This window comes from Cupressus sempervirens, chromosome 3 (genome assembly GCF_028749045.1).
Source record: "Cupressus sempervirens isolate cs-2001-9-10 chromosome 3, ASM2874904v1, whole genome shotgun sequence".
Lineage (NCBI taxonomy): Eukaryota > Viridiplantae > Streptophyta > Pinopsida > Cupressales > Cupressaceae > Cupressus > Cupressus sempervirens.
In genome coordinates this window covers 1,001,458,890-1,001,473,153 of record NC_143120.1, presented here as the reverse complement: position 1 = coordinate 1,001,473,153, position 14,264 = coordinate 1,001,458,890, and the positions used below count along the sequence as shown (strand labels likewise).

Sequence of the window (14,264 nt, the reverse complement as noted above, 5' to 3'; positions counted from 1 at the left end):
AGGAGCAAAATAAACAACAAAGAATAAGTGTATGAATGTCGCACACAGGTATGAGCTATCTCGAGCTAAATACATAACACAGAACAGTCTCCAGCATACTGCTCATATACAGAGCAGAACATGTATATTCAGCACGGCCAAAGACGCTCACAATTCACCTCACAAAACACACAAAGACTGAGAAAGCATACTAATTTCACAGAGCTTCAAAAAGCATCACATAAGCAGTAAAAACATGCAACAATGAAAAGTCGATGAATGGCATATGGAGACTGCCGCTCATCTCAAAATCACTATTAGTACTTACGAAGTCCTCATCCTTGTCACTAAAATGTCTCACCTCAGTATAATGAATTTGTCATTTTCCTTTGCATCAGTGTCTGAATACCAATGGCTCTTTAGAGATAAATCATAACCTGTGTCTCCTTATCTCTTGTCTTGCTTCCTATTGAGTTTAAATTTATAAGGCACGTCCTTATTAGGTGGGAATATTATTGGATTCTTTGAGATTTGTTGTTTCCTTGGGTGTGAATTTGTTTTTGGTAGTCCCAAGGTCCATATTTCTTACTTTCTTAATGGCTTCTTGAAGTTGTACGGAATTGAGATTTAATACCATGACCCAACCTTTTAGAGGATGTTGTAAACCATCCATAAAAAGGACAACCAGGCATCTTCCGGAAATATTGATGAATGAAACAGAAACCCTATAAATTTTCATGATGTATTCCTTGATTGACCCTTTTTTCTTTCCTTGGCTAAGTTCTTTGAAATATAGCTCCGGTTCTTTATTATCAAATCTCACTAATAATTTTCTTGTAAACACCCAATAGGATGTGATCCTTGAATGTCCCATGGCAACTAACCTGTGATAATACCATTCCTGGGCTGTCCCATCAAGGTGAAGTGTTGCGTAATTTGTGACCTCCTCTTCTATCATTGGATTTCACTAGAAATAGGGATCTAATTTCTCTACCCATGCTCTTGCTGATGTTATTGGGGACTGTCAAAATACAAAATGTTAAGTTTTCCAAATTTCTTCTTTAGTTCTCAGTATCGTTTATTTACTTTTTGTGGTAAATATTTCATTCGTAACTATACAAAGTTCTCTTAATGACATCTTGGTTTGCAAATCACCATCTATCCAATCTCGAATAAATAACTCTTAGTTGTGTATATAAAGGTTCAACCCTTTTGTTAAATTTGATAACATAAAAATCACCAGCTCTGAAAGTGCAGACCGCACATATTCTTCTCAGTCCTAAGTATCTACGAATGGCCTTTTGTATGTGTTCCCTCCTCTCCCATCTAGGCGGTGACTTTACAGAATAGTTGTGATATTAAATAAGTGAAACTAACACAATGTGTTAGTCACTAATTAATATTAGATTAGTTTGCATATCGCCGGCTTTAGGAAGAGACATACAAGCCAATTAAGGGAAAAGACATGATCTTTAAGGGTCATGTCTCCTAGTCTAGATACTTAGCGAGATAGTGATGCAGATATGAAGGACACACAAACATATTCAGTCTGCTCCTCCAAGCATTATTATTCAGTAATTAATAGTGCTGAGATCAAAGTCGACTATTCCTTCTTGTATAAAAATCAAAGAAATTAAGTCTTCTTCTAACATTTCACTTTAAGGCTATTTCCTCGAGAATATATCATACTGTTCTAACTTGCAGATGTATATAATTCTCAGATCAGAATTATATGTATAAACTTCATCAATATTCAGAACTTAGAAGACAATTGTCAGCATTCAAGGAAATAGAAGTCTGATTCAAAGAAGTTGCAGAATCTTTACATAGTATCAGAGCTCTGATAGTCGAACCTAGGCTCTACAAAATTCAGTAATCAGACTTTGTTTATATCTAGCAACAATCTCCTATCTTCAATGGCATACACAATCAGACCCAAGGACAGGTTTGATGGGAAAGAGCACTTTGATGCCTGGAAATTCAAAATCACGATGATTCTTGAAGAGAACAATGGAAAACAATTTGTTGATGGAGCATCTAAACAACCTCCAATTGAACACCACAAATCTATCTGGTGCAGAGGAAATAGAAAAGCTATTCAAATCATCTTAGATGGAGTAAAAAATGATATCATACGTATGCTTACAAAACATCAAACTGCCTTTGATATGATGAATGCATTACGAAATGCATATGAAGTAAACAATGCAACTAGGGTTCTCGCACTGAAAAGGCAACTGAATCACATTCAAATAAAGAAAGGAGAATCGATAAATTCTTACTTCCTAAGAGTTGCTGGCATTAGAGATGAACTATCAAGTATAGGAACCACTATTAGTGACACGGAATTAACACTTACGGCTATAGATGGATTGCCAAATTCATGGGAGACATTTGCAGAAGGAATAAGTGTCAAAGATAATCTTTCAGACTTTAACAAATACAAGAACGATTGTCATCAAGAGGAATCCAGAAAACTAAAGAAAGGAGGGAAATCGAAAGCAGAAGATGAAAAACTTCATATTCTTAATACAAACTCCTATAAGGGCAAGAAGAAGCATTTCAAGAAGAAAAAGGGAAAACCAAAGAAAGATCTATCTAAAATTAAGTGTTTCAAATGTGAAAAATTTGGACACTATAGATCTAATTGTCCTAAAAATTCCAAACAACAAGCAAACTATACAAATGTTACTAGAGAAGAAGATACTTATGATCTTGAGAACCGTGTTTTGTGGTTCCTCTCTATCAAATGAAATTTCAAATAAAGCATGGGTAATTGATAGTGGATCTTCGAGACATATAACAAGATACAAAGAAACTCTAGACTCTTTATTAGACAAAGTTAACGATGAAGTTACCATTGGTGATAATTCAGCACACTTCATTGAATGAATTGGAAATTGTACTTTGAAACTAAAATCAAGAAATACTCTTCTTCTTGAAGGTGTACTCTATGTACCAGGAATTAAAAGAAACCTAATCTCAATTATAGCACTTGAAGATGATGTGCACAATATTGCATTCGTGGATGGAAAAGTATTAACTTGGGCTAAGAACTCCTCCATCAAGAAAGCAAAGTTAATTGGTTAGAGAAAAGAATTTTTGTATGAATTGAATACAGAATCTAGTCGATCTATTCAAGCCCTAGTTCATGAAGCTACAGATATAAATGAAATATGGCACAAAAGATTAGGGCATCTAAATTTCAAAACTTTATCAACTATAGAGCAGATGGTTACTGGATTACCTAAACTAAGTAAAGACCATCCAAGTATTTGCAAAGGGTGTGCTCTGAGTAAGAACACTAGAAGTCGCTTTCATGACAGTACTAGGAAAATAAATAATGCACTAGAATTAATTCATTCAGATTTATGTGGACCGATGTCTGTTCCTTCTCTTGGAGGATTCTAGTATTATATCTTGTTTATGGATGACTTCTCTAGAAAAACATGGATTTACTTTTTAAAATGCAAGGAATCGGAAGAAATCCTACAAAGATTTAAAGAATTCAAAACATTAACTGAAAACTTTTCAGGGTATAAAATTAAAACCCTTAGAACTGATAACAGAGGAGAATATACCTTAGACTTGTTTAAAAGGTTTTGTAAGGAAACAAGGATTAAAAGGGAATACACTATTCCTTATAATCCAAAACAAAACGAGGTAGCAGAAAGAAAGAACAAGACAATTATAGAAGCTGCTAGAGCTATGATTTTTGACCAAAATCTAGAATATTATCTTTGGGCAGAAGCCTCTTGTACTGATGTATATATATTCAAAACAGAAGCCCTCACTCCTATCTTAAAGATAAAACTCCTAAAAGAAATATTTACTAAAGTAAAACCCAATGTAAGTCATCTTAGAATTTTTGGGTGTCTTGTACATATCTTGTTCCTAAAGAAAAGAGAACCAAGTAGGAACCCTCTGAGAGGAAAGGTATTTTTGTAGGGTATAGTGAAACATCTAAAGCATATAGGATTTTCATACCTGAATAGAAAAATTTTGAACTTAGTAGGGATGTAATCTTTGAAGAAAATCTTGCATCCAAAAGAGCCATAAGTTCTGATGAACCTTCTTCTTTGCCTAATTCTAAAAGAAATAATGAATTTGGGTCCCAAAGGGAGAACTTAGAAGAAACAGAAGATGAAATTCAAAATATGAATCTTGAAGAAAATTCAAAGAAAAGACCACTTTGGGCCATTAAACCAATTGAAGCAGCTCAAGACTTTGCTGCACCTTCCGGAACAATTAGAGAAAGCAAAAGACCTAAGAGATTCTCTAGTTATACAACAAACATGAGTGATTTATCCAAAACAAAACCTATCAATCCTTCTAATGCTATTTAACATACAACTTGGAAAGAAGCCATGACAGAAGAATACCAATCTATTATGAAAAAATGATGTTTGCGAAATTGTTCCAAGACCTAAAGGAAAATATGTTGTTTCTTCCAAGTGGATATTTAAAATTAAGCATGTTGTTGATGGTAGTATTGAGAAGTATAAAGCCACATTTGTAGCCAAAGGATTTTCTTAGAAATGAGGGATTAATTATGAAGAAACCTTTGCTCCTGTTGCCAAATATACCTCTGTAAGAGCAGTCTTAGCAATTTCCGCATCAAAGGGATGGAAGGTACATCAGATGGATGTAAAAACAGCATTCCTAAATGGAAAGATTTCATAAAAAGTATATCTGGAGCAACCTGAAGGATTTGAAACTCATGATCCTAGTGCTTTTGTTTACAAGCTCGAGAAAGCTTTCTATGGGCTTAAGCAGGCTCCCAGGGCCTGGTATGAAAGAATTGATAAATATTTCACCGGCTTAGGATTCTCTAAGAATGAAGCTGATCCCAATTTATATTATACAAGAGATAAAAATACTATTGTAAAAACATTCAAGATGAATGCAAGAAAGATCTAAATAGAGAATTCAAAATGAAAGATTTGGGACTCCTTCATTACTTCCTAGGACTGGAAGTACGGCAAAATTCTAACAGTGTCATACTTAATCAAGAGAACTATACATCAGACATTTTAAAGAGATTTGGAATGTGGAATTGCAAACCTATGTCCTCTCCAATGGAAACTAATCTACATAAACTTAAGGAAGCAGCAGCAGAATCACCTTCCATAGATTCTACTCTCTACAGACAGATGATTGGGTCTCTTATGTACTTAGTAAATACAAGACCAGATATTTGCTATGCAGTTAATGCCTTAAGTCAGTTTATGTGTGAACCAAAGGAGATTCACCTAGCTGCAATTAAACACATTATGAGATACTTACAAGGCACTCTTAATTTTGGACTCAAACACAAGAAAGTTGATTTAGACTTGCATGGATTCACTGATTCAGATTGGGGTGGAAGTGTTAAGCACAGGAAAAGTACTTCAGGATCTTTCAGTTTAGGATCAGCGATGATATCTTGGATATGCAGAAAGCAGTCTTCAGTAGCTCAGAGCTCCATAGAAGCCGAATACATTGCAACAGCAATGGCCTCTTGAAAAGCAATCTAGCTGAGGAAGTTACTTGTGCGATTATTCTGGCAAGCCATGAATCCTACAATTATTCACTGTGATAATCAGAGTTCCATCAAGCTCTCAGTGAATCCAGTTTTCCATGACAGGTCCAAGCATATCGAAATTCCTTACCATTATGTAAGAGATATGGTAGACAAGAATTCTGTAAAATTGGAATACATTTGCACTGCAGATCAGACAGCATACATACTCACCAAACCTCTATCTAGAGTGAAGATGGAACACTTCAAGAGGAGACTTGGTATGGTTGAGCTGTAATCCATTTGTACTATTTTGATTATTAATAAAATAATTTTATTTTTTCAGGCTATTAATTGTCATGGGCTCCACCATTTGTATTCATTATTTAAAGAGTTGACAATCTCTGAAATAATGATCACTTGTATAAAAGGCATTATGAGAGATGACGATCTCTTAGATAATGTACTAAACAGTAGAGTTTTACTATAAGATCTATATGAGTTTTAGATCGTATTGTGATATTGACATTGCTATGTTCATTAGTTACAAATTGGATAAGGAAAAATCTTAGTATTCTTCAGGTTTATCCTGTATTCTAGTAGATCTTAAACTCAGGATCTTGTTGTGATATAGAAATACTAGCTTCTATCAATCACAACTAAGATAAATGAAGAGATTAAATTACTCTTCAGATTTACCCTGTAAACTTATCACTAGTAGCAGTGATTTGTCATATCACAGATTTAGCGATATGACATTGTATTATGTGTTGTATTATGTGTTCTATGATTTCACATACTAAGAAGATTCAGACAGATATAGAGTATTGATTCTTGCTTATTCATCTGTATAAATGTTGCTAGATATAATCTCTCTATGTGATTATCAAGATAGGAGGGAGTGTTAAATTTGATACCCTGATAATCAACAGGTCTGAAAGTGTAGACTGCACGTATTCTTCTCAGTCCTAAGTATCTACAAATGGCCTTTTGTATGTGTTCCCTCCTCTCCCATCTAGGTGGCGACTTTACAAAATAGTTGTGATATTAAATAAGTGAAACTAACACAATGTGTTAGTCACTAATTAATATTAGATTAGTTTGCATATCGCCGGCTTTAGGAAGAGACATACAAGCCAATTAAGGGAAAAGACATGATCTTTAAGGGTCATGTCTCCTAGTCTAGATACTTAGCGAGATAGTGATGCAGATATGAAGGACACACAAACATATTCAGTCTGTTCCTCCAAGCATTATTATTCAGTAATTAATAGTGTTGAGATCAAAGTCGACTATTCCTTCTTGTATCAGAATCAAAGAAATTAAGTGTTCTTCTAACATTTCACTTTAAGGCTATTTCCTCAAGAATATATCATACTGTTCTAACTTACAGGTGCATATAATTCTCGGATCAGAATTATAAATATAAACTTCATCAATATTCAAAACTTAGAAGACAATTGTCAGCATTCAAGGAAGGAAATAGAAGTCTGATTCAAAGAAGTTGCAAAATCTTTACACCATTCCAATTGTTTGATTGAAAAGAATGTGGGTGTTCCAGGTCTTGAATTGGGTTGTGTAGATTTTCTTTCTAGGCTTTCGGTTTGTGAATGTTTGTCTTGTCCATTATTTTTAGTCTTTATCTAGGATTGTGTGTCAAGACCCAAAGACATCTAATAATTGAGCCAGCCAAGTTTTGGGTTTCCTTTTGCTCAACCAAAAATTGATCAATCTTTTTGCTAATCTCTCCTTCACCCATTGGTTTACTTCCAGAGTTTCATCTTTTTTTCCTTCATCTTTATATTTTAAGTTCCTTGTCACCCATTCACTTCCCAGTGTTGTCGGGAAAACAGGTAGTTACACGATTGGTCCGTCCGAGAACCGTCGCATCCCCTCGAACACTATATGTATGTACTTCTCTCTTGGAATGAGACACACTTGTATGGAGAAACTTCTATGTAGCAATCAGTTCATGAATACAATGTTGTTATATTATCTTTATATCCATTGTTGAGTACTTTACTTATGTGTGTAAGTAATCTTTTTTAACCCGCAAGGGAAAACTTTTGGCACCATTGCCGAGGATCGAACCCAGGTCACCTACGTGAAGGGTGTCCCGCAGACAAATGTCTCCTATAGACAGATGTCTCGCAGACGTGTTGCGGACATGTGTCCATGAAATCACTCTACTGCAGACACACCGTCAACTACCACAGACATCTCAGTAACCCCACGAACAAGTGCCACATTATAAACATGTGTCGAGGGAAAAGATAAAATACATTTTGCAAGGAGAAAACCATCAAACCGCGGGGAACAAAAGGCCACATTGAGGAGCGAATGTAGGGAGGAGGAAGGGAGAAAACTTGCACAAGGCACACGAGTTATAAGAAGTCCGCGAAGAAGTGGCAACCGAGGATGCAACCAAGACAAGTCAGCGACAAACAAAGGAAGCAAGAAGTATACAAGGGCCACGTGTGGACTACCGCAAGAAGGCAACTAGCGCCGCGAGAAAAAATCACCCTAACCGTTTTTGTTGCAACAGAACGAAACAAGAAACGATTAAACAGTTAAGTATGCAGCCAGCAGAAAAGAGGCGAAAGTGGAAGGACCAACTGGAAGCAAAGAGCTCTGATATAAACAAAAATGCAAGAGTTTTGACCTCAAGAGTTTGTGTTGCAGGACCAGGAGTCTCGTACACTAGCAAGAAACAAAAGGTGCATCTAAAAGTGCAACAAACTAGTCAAAAGGCGGATATTTTTCACCGTATAGTCCAGTTTGAAGGCTTCAACAGTAGTGAGTGTAGGCAATGGTGGCAGGAGACACTGGATACTGAGGTCATCAAACAGATACTGGTGTGTGCGCAAGTGCATTGGGATATTCAACTGCCAATATTTCCCATACGGTTGTTTCAGCCAATATTGAGAACTATGATTGAATCATATAAGAGACATAGTAGGATGAGCTCATTTGAATACAAGAAGCATCCTACAATGATTTCATTCAAAGCCTGTGATTTTACTAGAGTTCTTGGTATTCCCAACAAGGAAGGACGCAAGGTGGTAACCAAAAGTCACAAACTTCCACAGGATCATAAGGAGTATTTGGTGAAGTTAGTGGGTCGAGACCTCACAACAAATGAATTTGATTCTTTCATAAAGGGTACCAGGAGTAGAGGATTGAGATGCGACTTCATCAAAGAAGGGCATTAGCGATGTATCATGGATGTGATAAAGAGCTGACTGACAGGAGCGGGTAGGGCTTCAGATATCACCTTGCCACAGATTGTTTTCATGAATGGCATCATCAACTGGATGGTATATGACTGAGCAACTGTCCTCATCGATCACATGGAGCAATTTATGACTTGGCTACAGGACCAGAGTTGGGACCAATCACCAACACCATGGAGAGGCTCGCACATGAGATAGTAGCCCCATATAAATACGCCTACTATGCTTAGCAGTGTACGAAGGCAGACAAAATGGTGGCTAAGAGGTCCAGAGAGATCGAGATGAAGGCTCAGAGGAGCTAGCTACTCATTTGGCTAGCCAGCAAGCAACTTGGGCACCAAAGCGAGCAGCGCTCTTACAGGATAAGGCCCAAGCAGAAAAAGGGCTTGAAGGGGCTAAAGCTGCCTGTACGCAGAGGGAAGCTCAAGCCATGGAAGCCGCACTCTTACTAAAAGAGGTCGTAGAGGTCAATACGAGGACTCGGAAGGATTTGCGCATCTACATGGATCAAGTCTATGAGTTGCATCAGTTGTTGAACACTCTAGGGACACAACCTCCCCCTTAGTCTCTTCTTTCTTGATATATTTGTATAGTTGTCTCCTATTTTGGTAGTTTTAAGTCGCTAAGAGATGACTTTTCTTTTAGAGGGGGTGATGTTATCAAGAAAACGGGTAGTTAGAGGGTTGGTCCATCCAAGGAAGTTATACGGATGCAACGGTTCACCTCACAGCCCCCCGGACACTATATGTATGCACTTCTCTCTTGGAATGAGACACACTTGTATGGAGAAAATTCTATGTAGCAATCAGTTGATGAATACAATGCTGTTATATTATCTTTAAATCCATTGTTGAGTACTTCACTTATGTGTGCGAGTAATCTATGTTAACCCAAGAGGGAAAATACACGGGATGGCAAGATTGATGGCTCTGATACCACTTGGGATGTCTCTGTTTTCACTATTAAGGTATGCTGGGACTTTTGATCCAATATTTCCTACATGCTTAAATGAATACGATTGTAAGTAATGTAAGATAAATGTAAAATCTGATCTATTTATAAATATATTCAATGGACAATGTCTGATATCTATTATGATGTTCACTGTATGTTTGATGCAAACTGCAATGAATGCATGATGATAATTTGTTCCAATCTTGTAAACTGATAATGGCAATTGCACTATCTGATATACAACTATGGCACATTAAATAGCAAACATCTCTTAATGATTGTGCAAATATTCCTGGCATATAAATATGTATACTGCTGTGTCCAAAGAATCACTAAATGTATGCAATGTCCGATGTAATCTTGCTAGAGTGATACAGTTGCTGTCTCTGATATGCAACTGCTACTTGAAACAGTAATGATGGTTGTCTGATGTAACAATAAATATATGCACTGGACATGTTGCTTCTGAATATGGCTTATAACACCGGCTTTGTCTGATGTGACGATAAATATGTGCTCTAAACAGAGCAATTTGTAAAGGATCAAAAGGTGACACAAAAATATCTGATGATGCTTATGGAGTGAGTTTTGAACAACATATTTTATCTTGCAATTATCAAAGAGTTGCATCTCTTGAGGATTGAAGAGATGCATATTTCCACTCCATGCCTCTTTAGTTATAAATCTGTTATATAAAATATACTCCTTTAGTCGATTACACTAATCAACTTAATTAGTCATTCTTAACATTCAAAACAGACTAGACTTAGTCAACCAAAATATTAACTTAAATCTGATTTATGCCCTTTATAGATGATAGGCTAACATGCAAGTGTAATGATGAGGTGAGATGAATGAATGATGGAATTGAATTTTAAGTTAGTGGGAGATATGCAGTACATGTGAAATATGGACATTGTTACCAAGCAATGTTAATGCTGGTTATTATTACAGCCGAGATGTAATTTGAAATATGATAGGTAGATGATGGTTGAGTATGGAGATGCATGGCTGGCATGGAACATGTGAAATAAAATGAATATAAATACAATCATGAATACTGCTTACATGATGATGGGTGGGCCTAACCAACAATCATGTCAATGGTCCTCCATGAAGTCAGCATGGTTGTGGTACCATTTATGAGTGATCAAATGATTGATAACTTTTAGATAATATCATGTCAATACTAGCTCCATAGTGTATCAGTGTTCTAGATGGACTAAGTGCATAAACCATTGTATAATCAGGAAACTTGCCACGGGTCATTTATTTCTAAATATATTGTACAGCTTTTGTACAAGTGACAAGGTCTGCCACTCCTTGTCATAATATTTACTTTCTTCATGAAGAATGCAAGTAGTTTGAAATTAAGGACATCACATGCAGTAGGCAATATGGACAAATAAAACAATTTCTTTTTGTTTTTGTTTTTATTTACTTGTATGTACACTCTCCTATCTTAATTTTGTGAATATAGTGATCAAATATTTCTTGACTCGTACATCAGCAACACCTTGGTCAAGATGATGCAAATGATACTATGGTGGAGGTGGATGTCATCAGGTTTTCATTTATGATCTATGCTCATTAATTTCTACTAAATATTGTAACAGTTTCTAAAAATAGAGGAAAATAACTGATGAAAGTTTCAAAAATTAACAATATTCATCCCTTGTACCACACAACCCTCACCAAATGGATTGATCAAATTCCATAGATTCACCATCAAAAATAGCATGTGCACCTATTTGGTCTCAATGACCATAATTTTGGTTTTGTGGCAAGGGGGCTACACTTTGACCACACACTCATTGCAATTTAAAAACTAGGAAATAAAATTTGTTTTTGGCCTGTGTTTATACATGGATATATGGGCATACATATGTGTGGGGGTATACACAAACACACACAAATATACATTAATAAATAGTATATACATACATACACCACACATATATATACATATATATATACATACATACATACATATATACATATATACATACATATATATATACATATATATATATATATGTATGTTACATATATACATACATATACATATACATATACATATATATACATATACATATACATATACATACATATACATATACATATATATATATATATATATATATATATTTGTGTGCATGTATATGTATACGCATATGCATATGTATATGTATACCTATATGTATATTGTATGTGTGTGTGTGTGTGTTTGTATACATGTGTGTTGTGTGTGCATATATACATGTACACGCACATACACATATAAAAACATTTCCAGACAAGTCATGTCATCTACTCACATGGCTCAGAGCCATCAGATCTTAATATATCAAACATTTCTGTTTTATCATATGGAACATTTCCTTTTGAGGGCACAGCATTTTACTCATTACTATAAAATGTAAAACACTAGAACTGACCAGCATACCTAAGTTAACTAAAGCTAAGCTATCCCACGGCAACAGTTGCTTGTATTCATAGAAAAAACAAACAACACCAAATACAAGATAAATGGTACCAACCATGTACGTGGCCCCTGGGGCAAGAAAGAGACTTGGAGGATGAATCAGCAAAGGTGCATAGACTTCCACCTTACCAAACTGACTGAAAATTTCTCTTCCAGATCCTTGCCTGGCACTAACCTGAAATATTTACTTCAAATGAGAGAAAGGAAAAAAATACAAAATTGACCAGACATCAGCCTTGTCATATATTTATCCATTCTGACCAACATAAGGAACCAAAAAATCAAAAAAGAAAGAACATATACATCAGCCCAAATTCACCAGGTATACATACATGAAGAGTACTTGTCAGGCCAATGTTTGCACCACGTATGAAAAACCTTGAACGCGTAACTTTACTTCCAAATGGTTTTGCAACACCATTGCTATCTACTAGCTCAAGTATTTCATCCTCCATGTGCACATGCACACTCATCAAATCGATCTTTACAAAAAATAAATTTCTGAAATCAGTTAAATGAGAATAAGAAGAAATGAGAGGTACACAACTCTTAGCCTCCTAATTAAACAGTGTGCACTTATCATATGCAACACCACTGGCATCCTAAACTTTTAGAACTATTTTGAACGTCACACTGAATTTGCAATGTGAAACTATATGACAGTGCTGAACAATTCTTTCTAAAATCACAAATACTAGTTATTTGGATAAGAATTGAACTATGTGCTTCCTTGCCTGTGATGAATCAAAAACGTGTCCATCATGTGTTCCCGCTGAAATTTCTATATCTTTTATAGATCCCAACTGCACAAAGGTGGATGTATAAGTCTACTGCATTTTCAAAATTTGTTGAAAAGGAAAAAATAATTGTTCTGGAGTACCAATGTCAAATATGAACATACCAGTAAACTTGTCTCCTCTGGTAAGATTATTTTTATCCAGTCAACATCCACCACACGTACCTGCACTAAAAATAAAAGGATATTTCACCAATAATGACTACAGAGGAACAAATACACTTGTTCGTAATCATTTAATGTTCAGAATCTGTAGACCTCTTCCCTGTCCTACACTAAAAGGGCAAACTGCAGTTAACAAGTTTTCTAAACCACGGTACTCTCTTCCATCTATTACTATCACAAGCAAAAAGCATTTGGGCAAAACTGCAAATAATTGAACTCAAAAGTATAATCAAACCAATTTATCCCCTGTTTCTAATCAAAATGGAAAATGGCTAAGAAGACAACTCCCCTGTATTATCACTGTTTACCAAATGGGTAAATAGATCAATGCACACAGACAATGAACAAGAACAACAACAGTAGTACTCCTTTTATTCTTCGCATATGCCAAGAGATTACATAATACTCGTGATGATTTACAATGATCCCAGATGGGGTATAAATACTTCCCACCGAACCTTCCCGAAGGGGTCCTTCGGCTACATAACAATACTAATATACCCGTCAGCTACACAATCTTTACCGACAACATGAACCCATCGGCTACACAGTTTCTACCGACGACAATCACTAAGTGTACATAACCATTGCCTCACAACAATATTAACCACACTAGGAAAGTGATAGAAGATAGCCTCATAACAAGAAGATAGTCCAAACCACAGTACTATCTTACATCTATTACTATCACATGCAACACGCATTTGGGCAAAGCTGCAAAGAATTGAAGTCAGAAGCATAATGCATCAAGTATATCCCCTGTTTCTGATGAAAATGGCTAAGAAGACAACTCCCCAGCATTATCACTCAGTGCAGGTAACCATTGCCTCACAACACTATTGACAGCACTAGAAAGGAGACAGAAGATAAATTCATAACAAGAACAGAAATAACCTCCCAGTCCAATAACCAAAAAAGTAGATGGCATCACCTGATTCAGAGCTTATATCGCAATTATCATTTTAGTAATGCACAAAACGAGTTCATCCTTATTTAATAATTAGGAAACTCTCCATATGCAAAAACTTAATAAACAAGAAAGGCGCTATCATTTTCAGTCCTGTCAATTGCAAAACGCCAAGAAAGCTACAACTAAAATGCAGCATATACAGCTCAATATCCTTTGGGTATAAAATTAGCAATTTATAACAG

The 14,264-nt window shown here is 35.8% G+C and overlaps 1 protein-coding gene across 1 annotated transcript in view; it reads right to left on the bottom strand.

Annotated features, from left to right (window-relative positions):
- EMB3012 (embryo defective 3012) overlaps positions 1–14,264 on the bottom strand; it is a 278,503-nt gene that overhangs the window by 133,718 nt on the left and 130,521 nt on the right. The window contains exons 16-19 of the mRNA XM_089822791.1: positions 13,053–13,112; positions 12,886–12,954; positions 12,484–12,633; positions 12,207–12,326 (exon numbers count right to left, since the gene is read on the bottom strand). Of these exons, the coding sequence (XP_089678917.1) occupies positions 12,207–12,326; positions 12,484–12,633; positions 12,886–12,954; positions 13,053–13,112 (399 nt within the window). The remainder of the gene's footprint in view (positions 1–12,206; positions 12,327–12,483; positions 12,634–12,885; positions 12,955–13,052; positions 13,113–14,264) is intronic.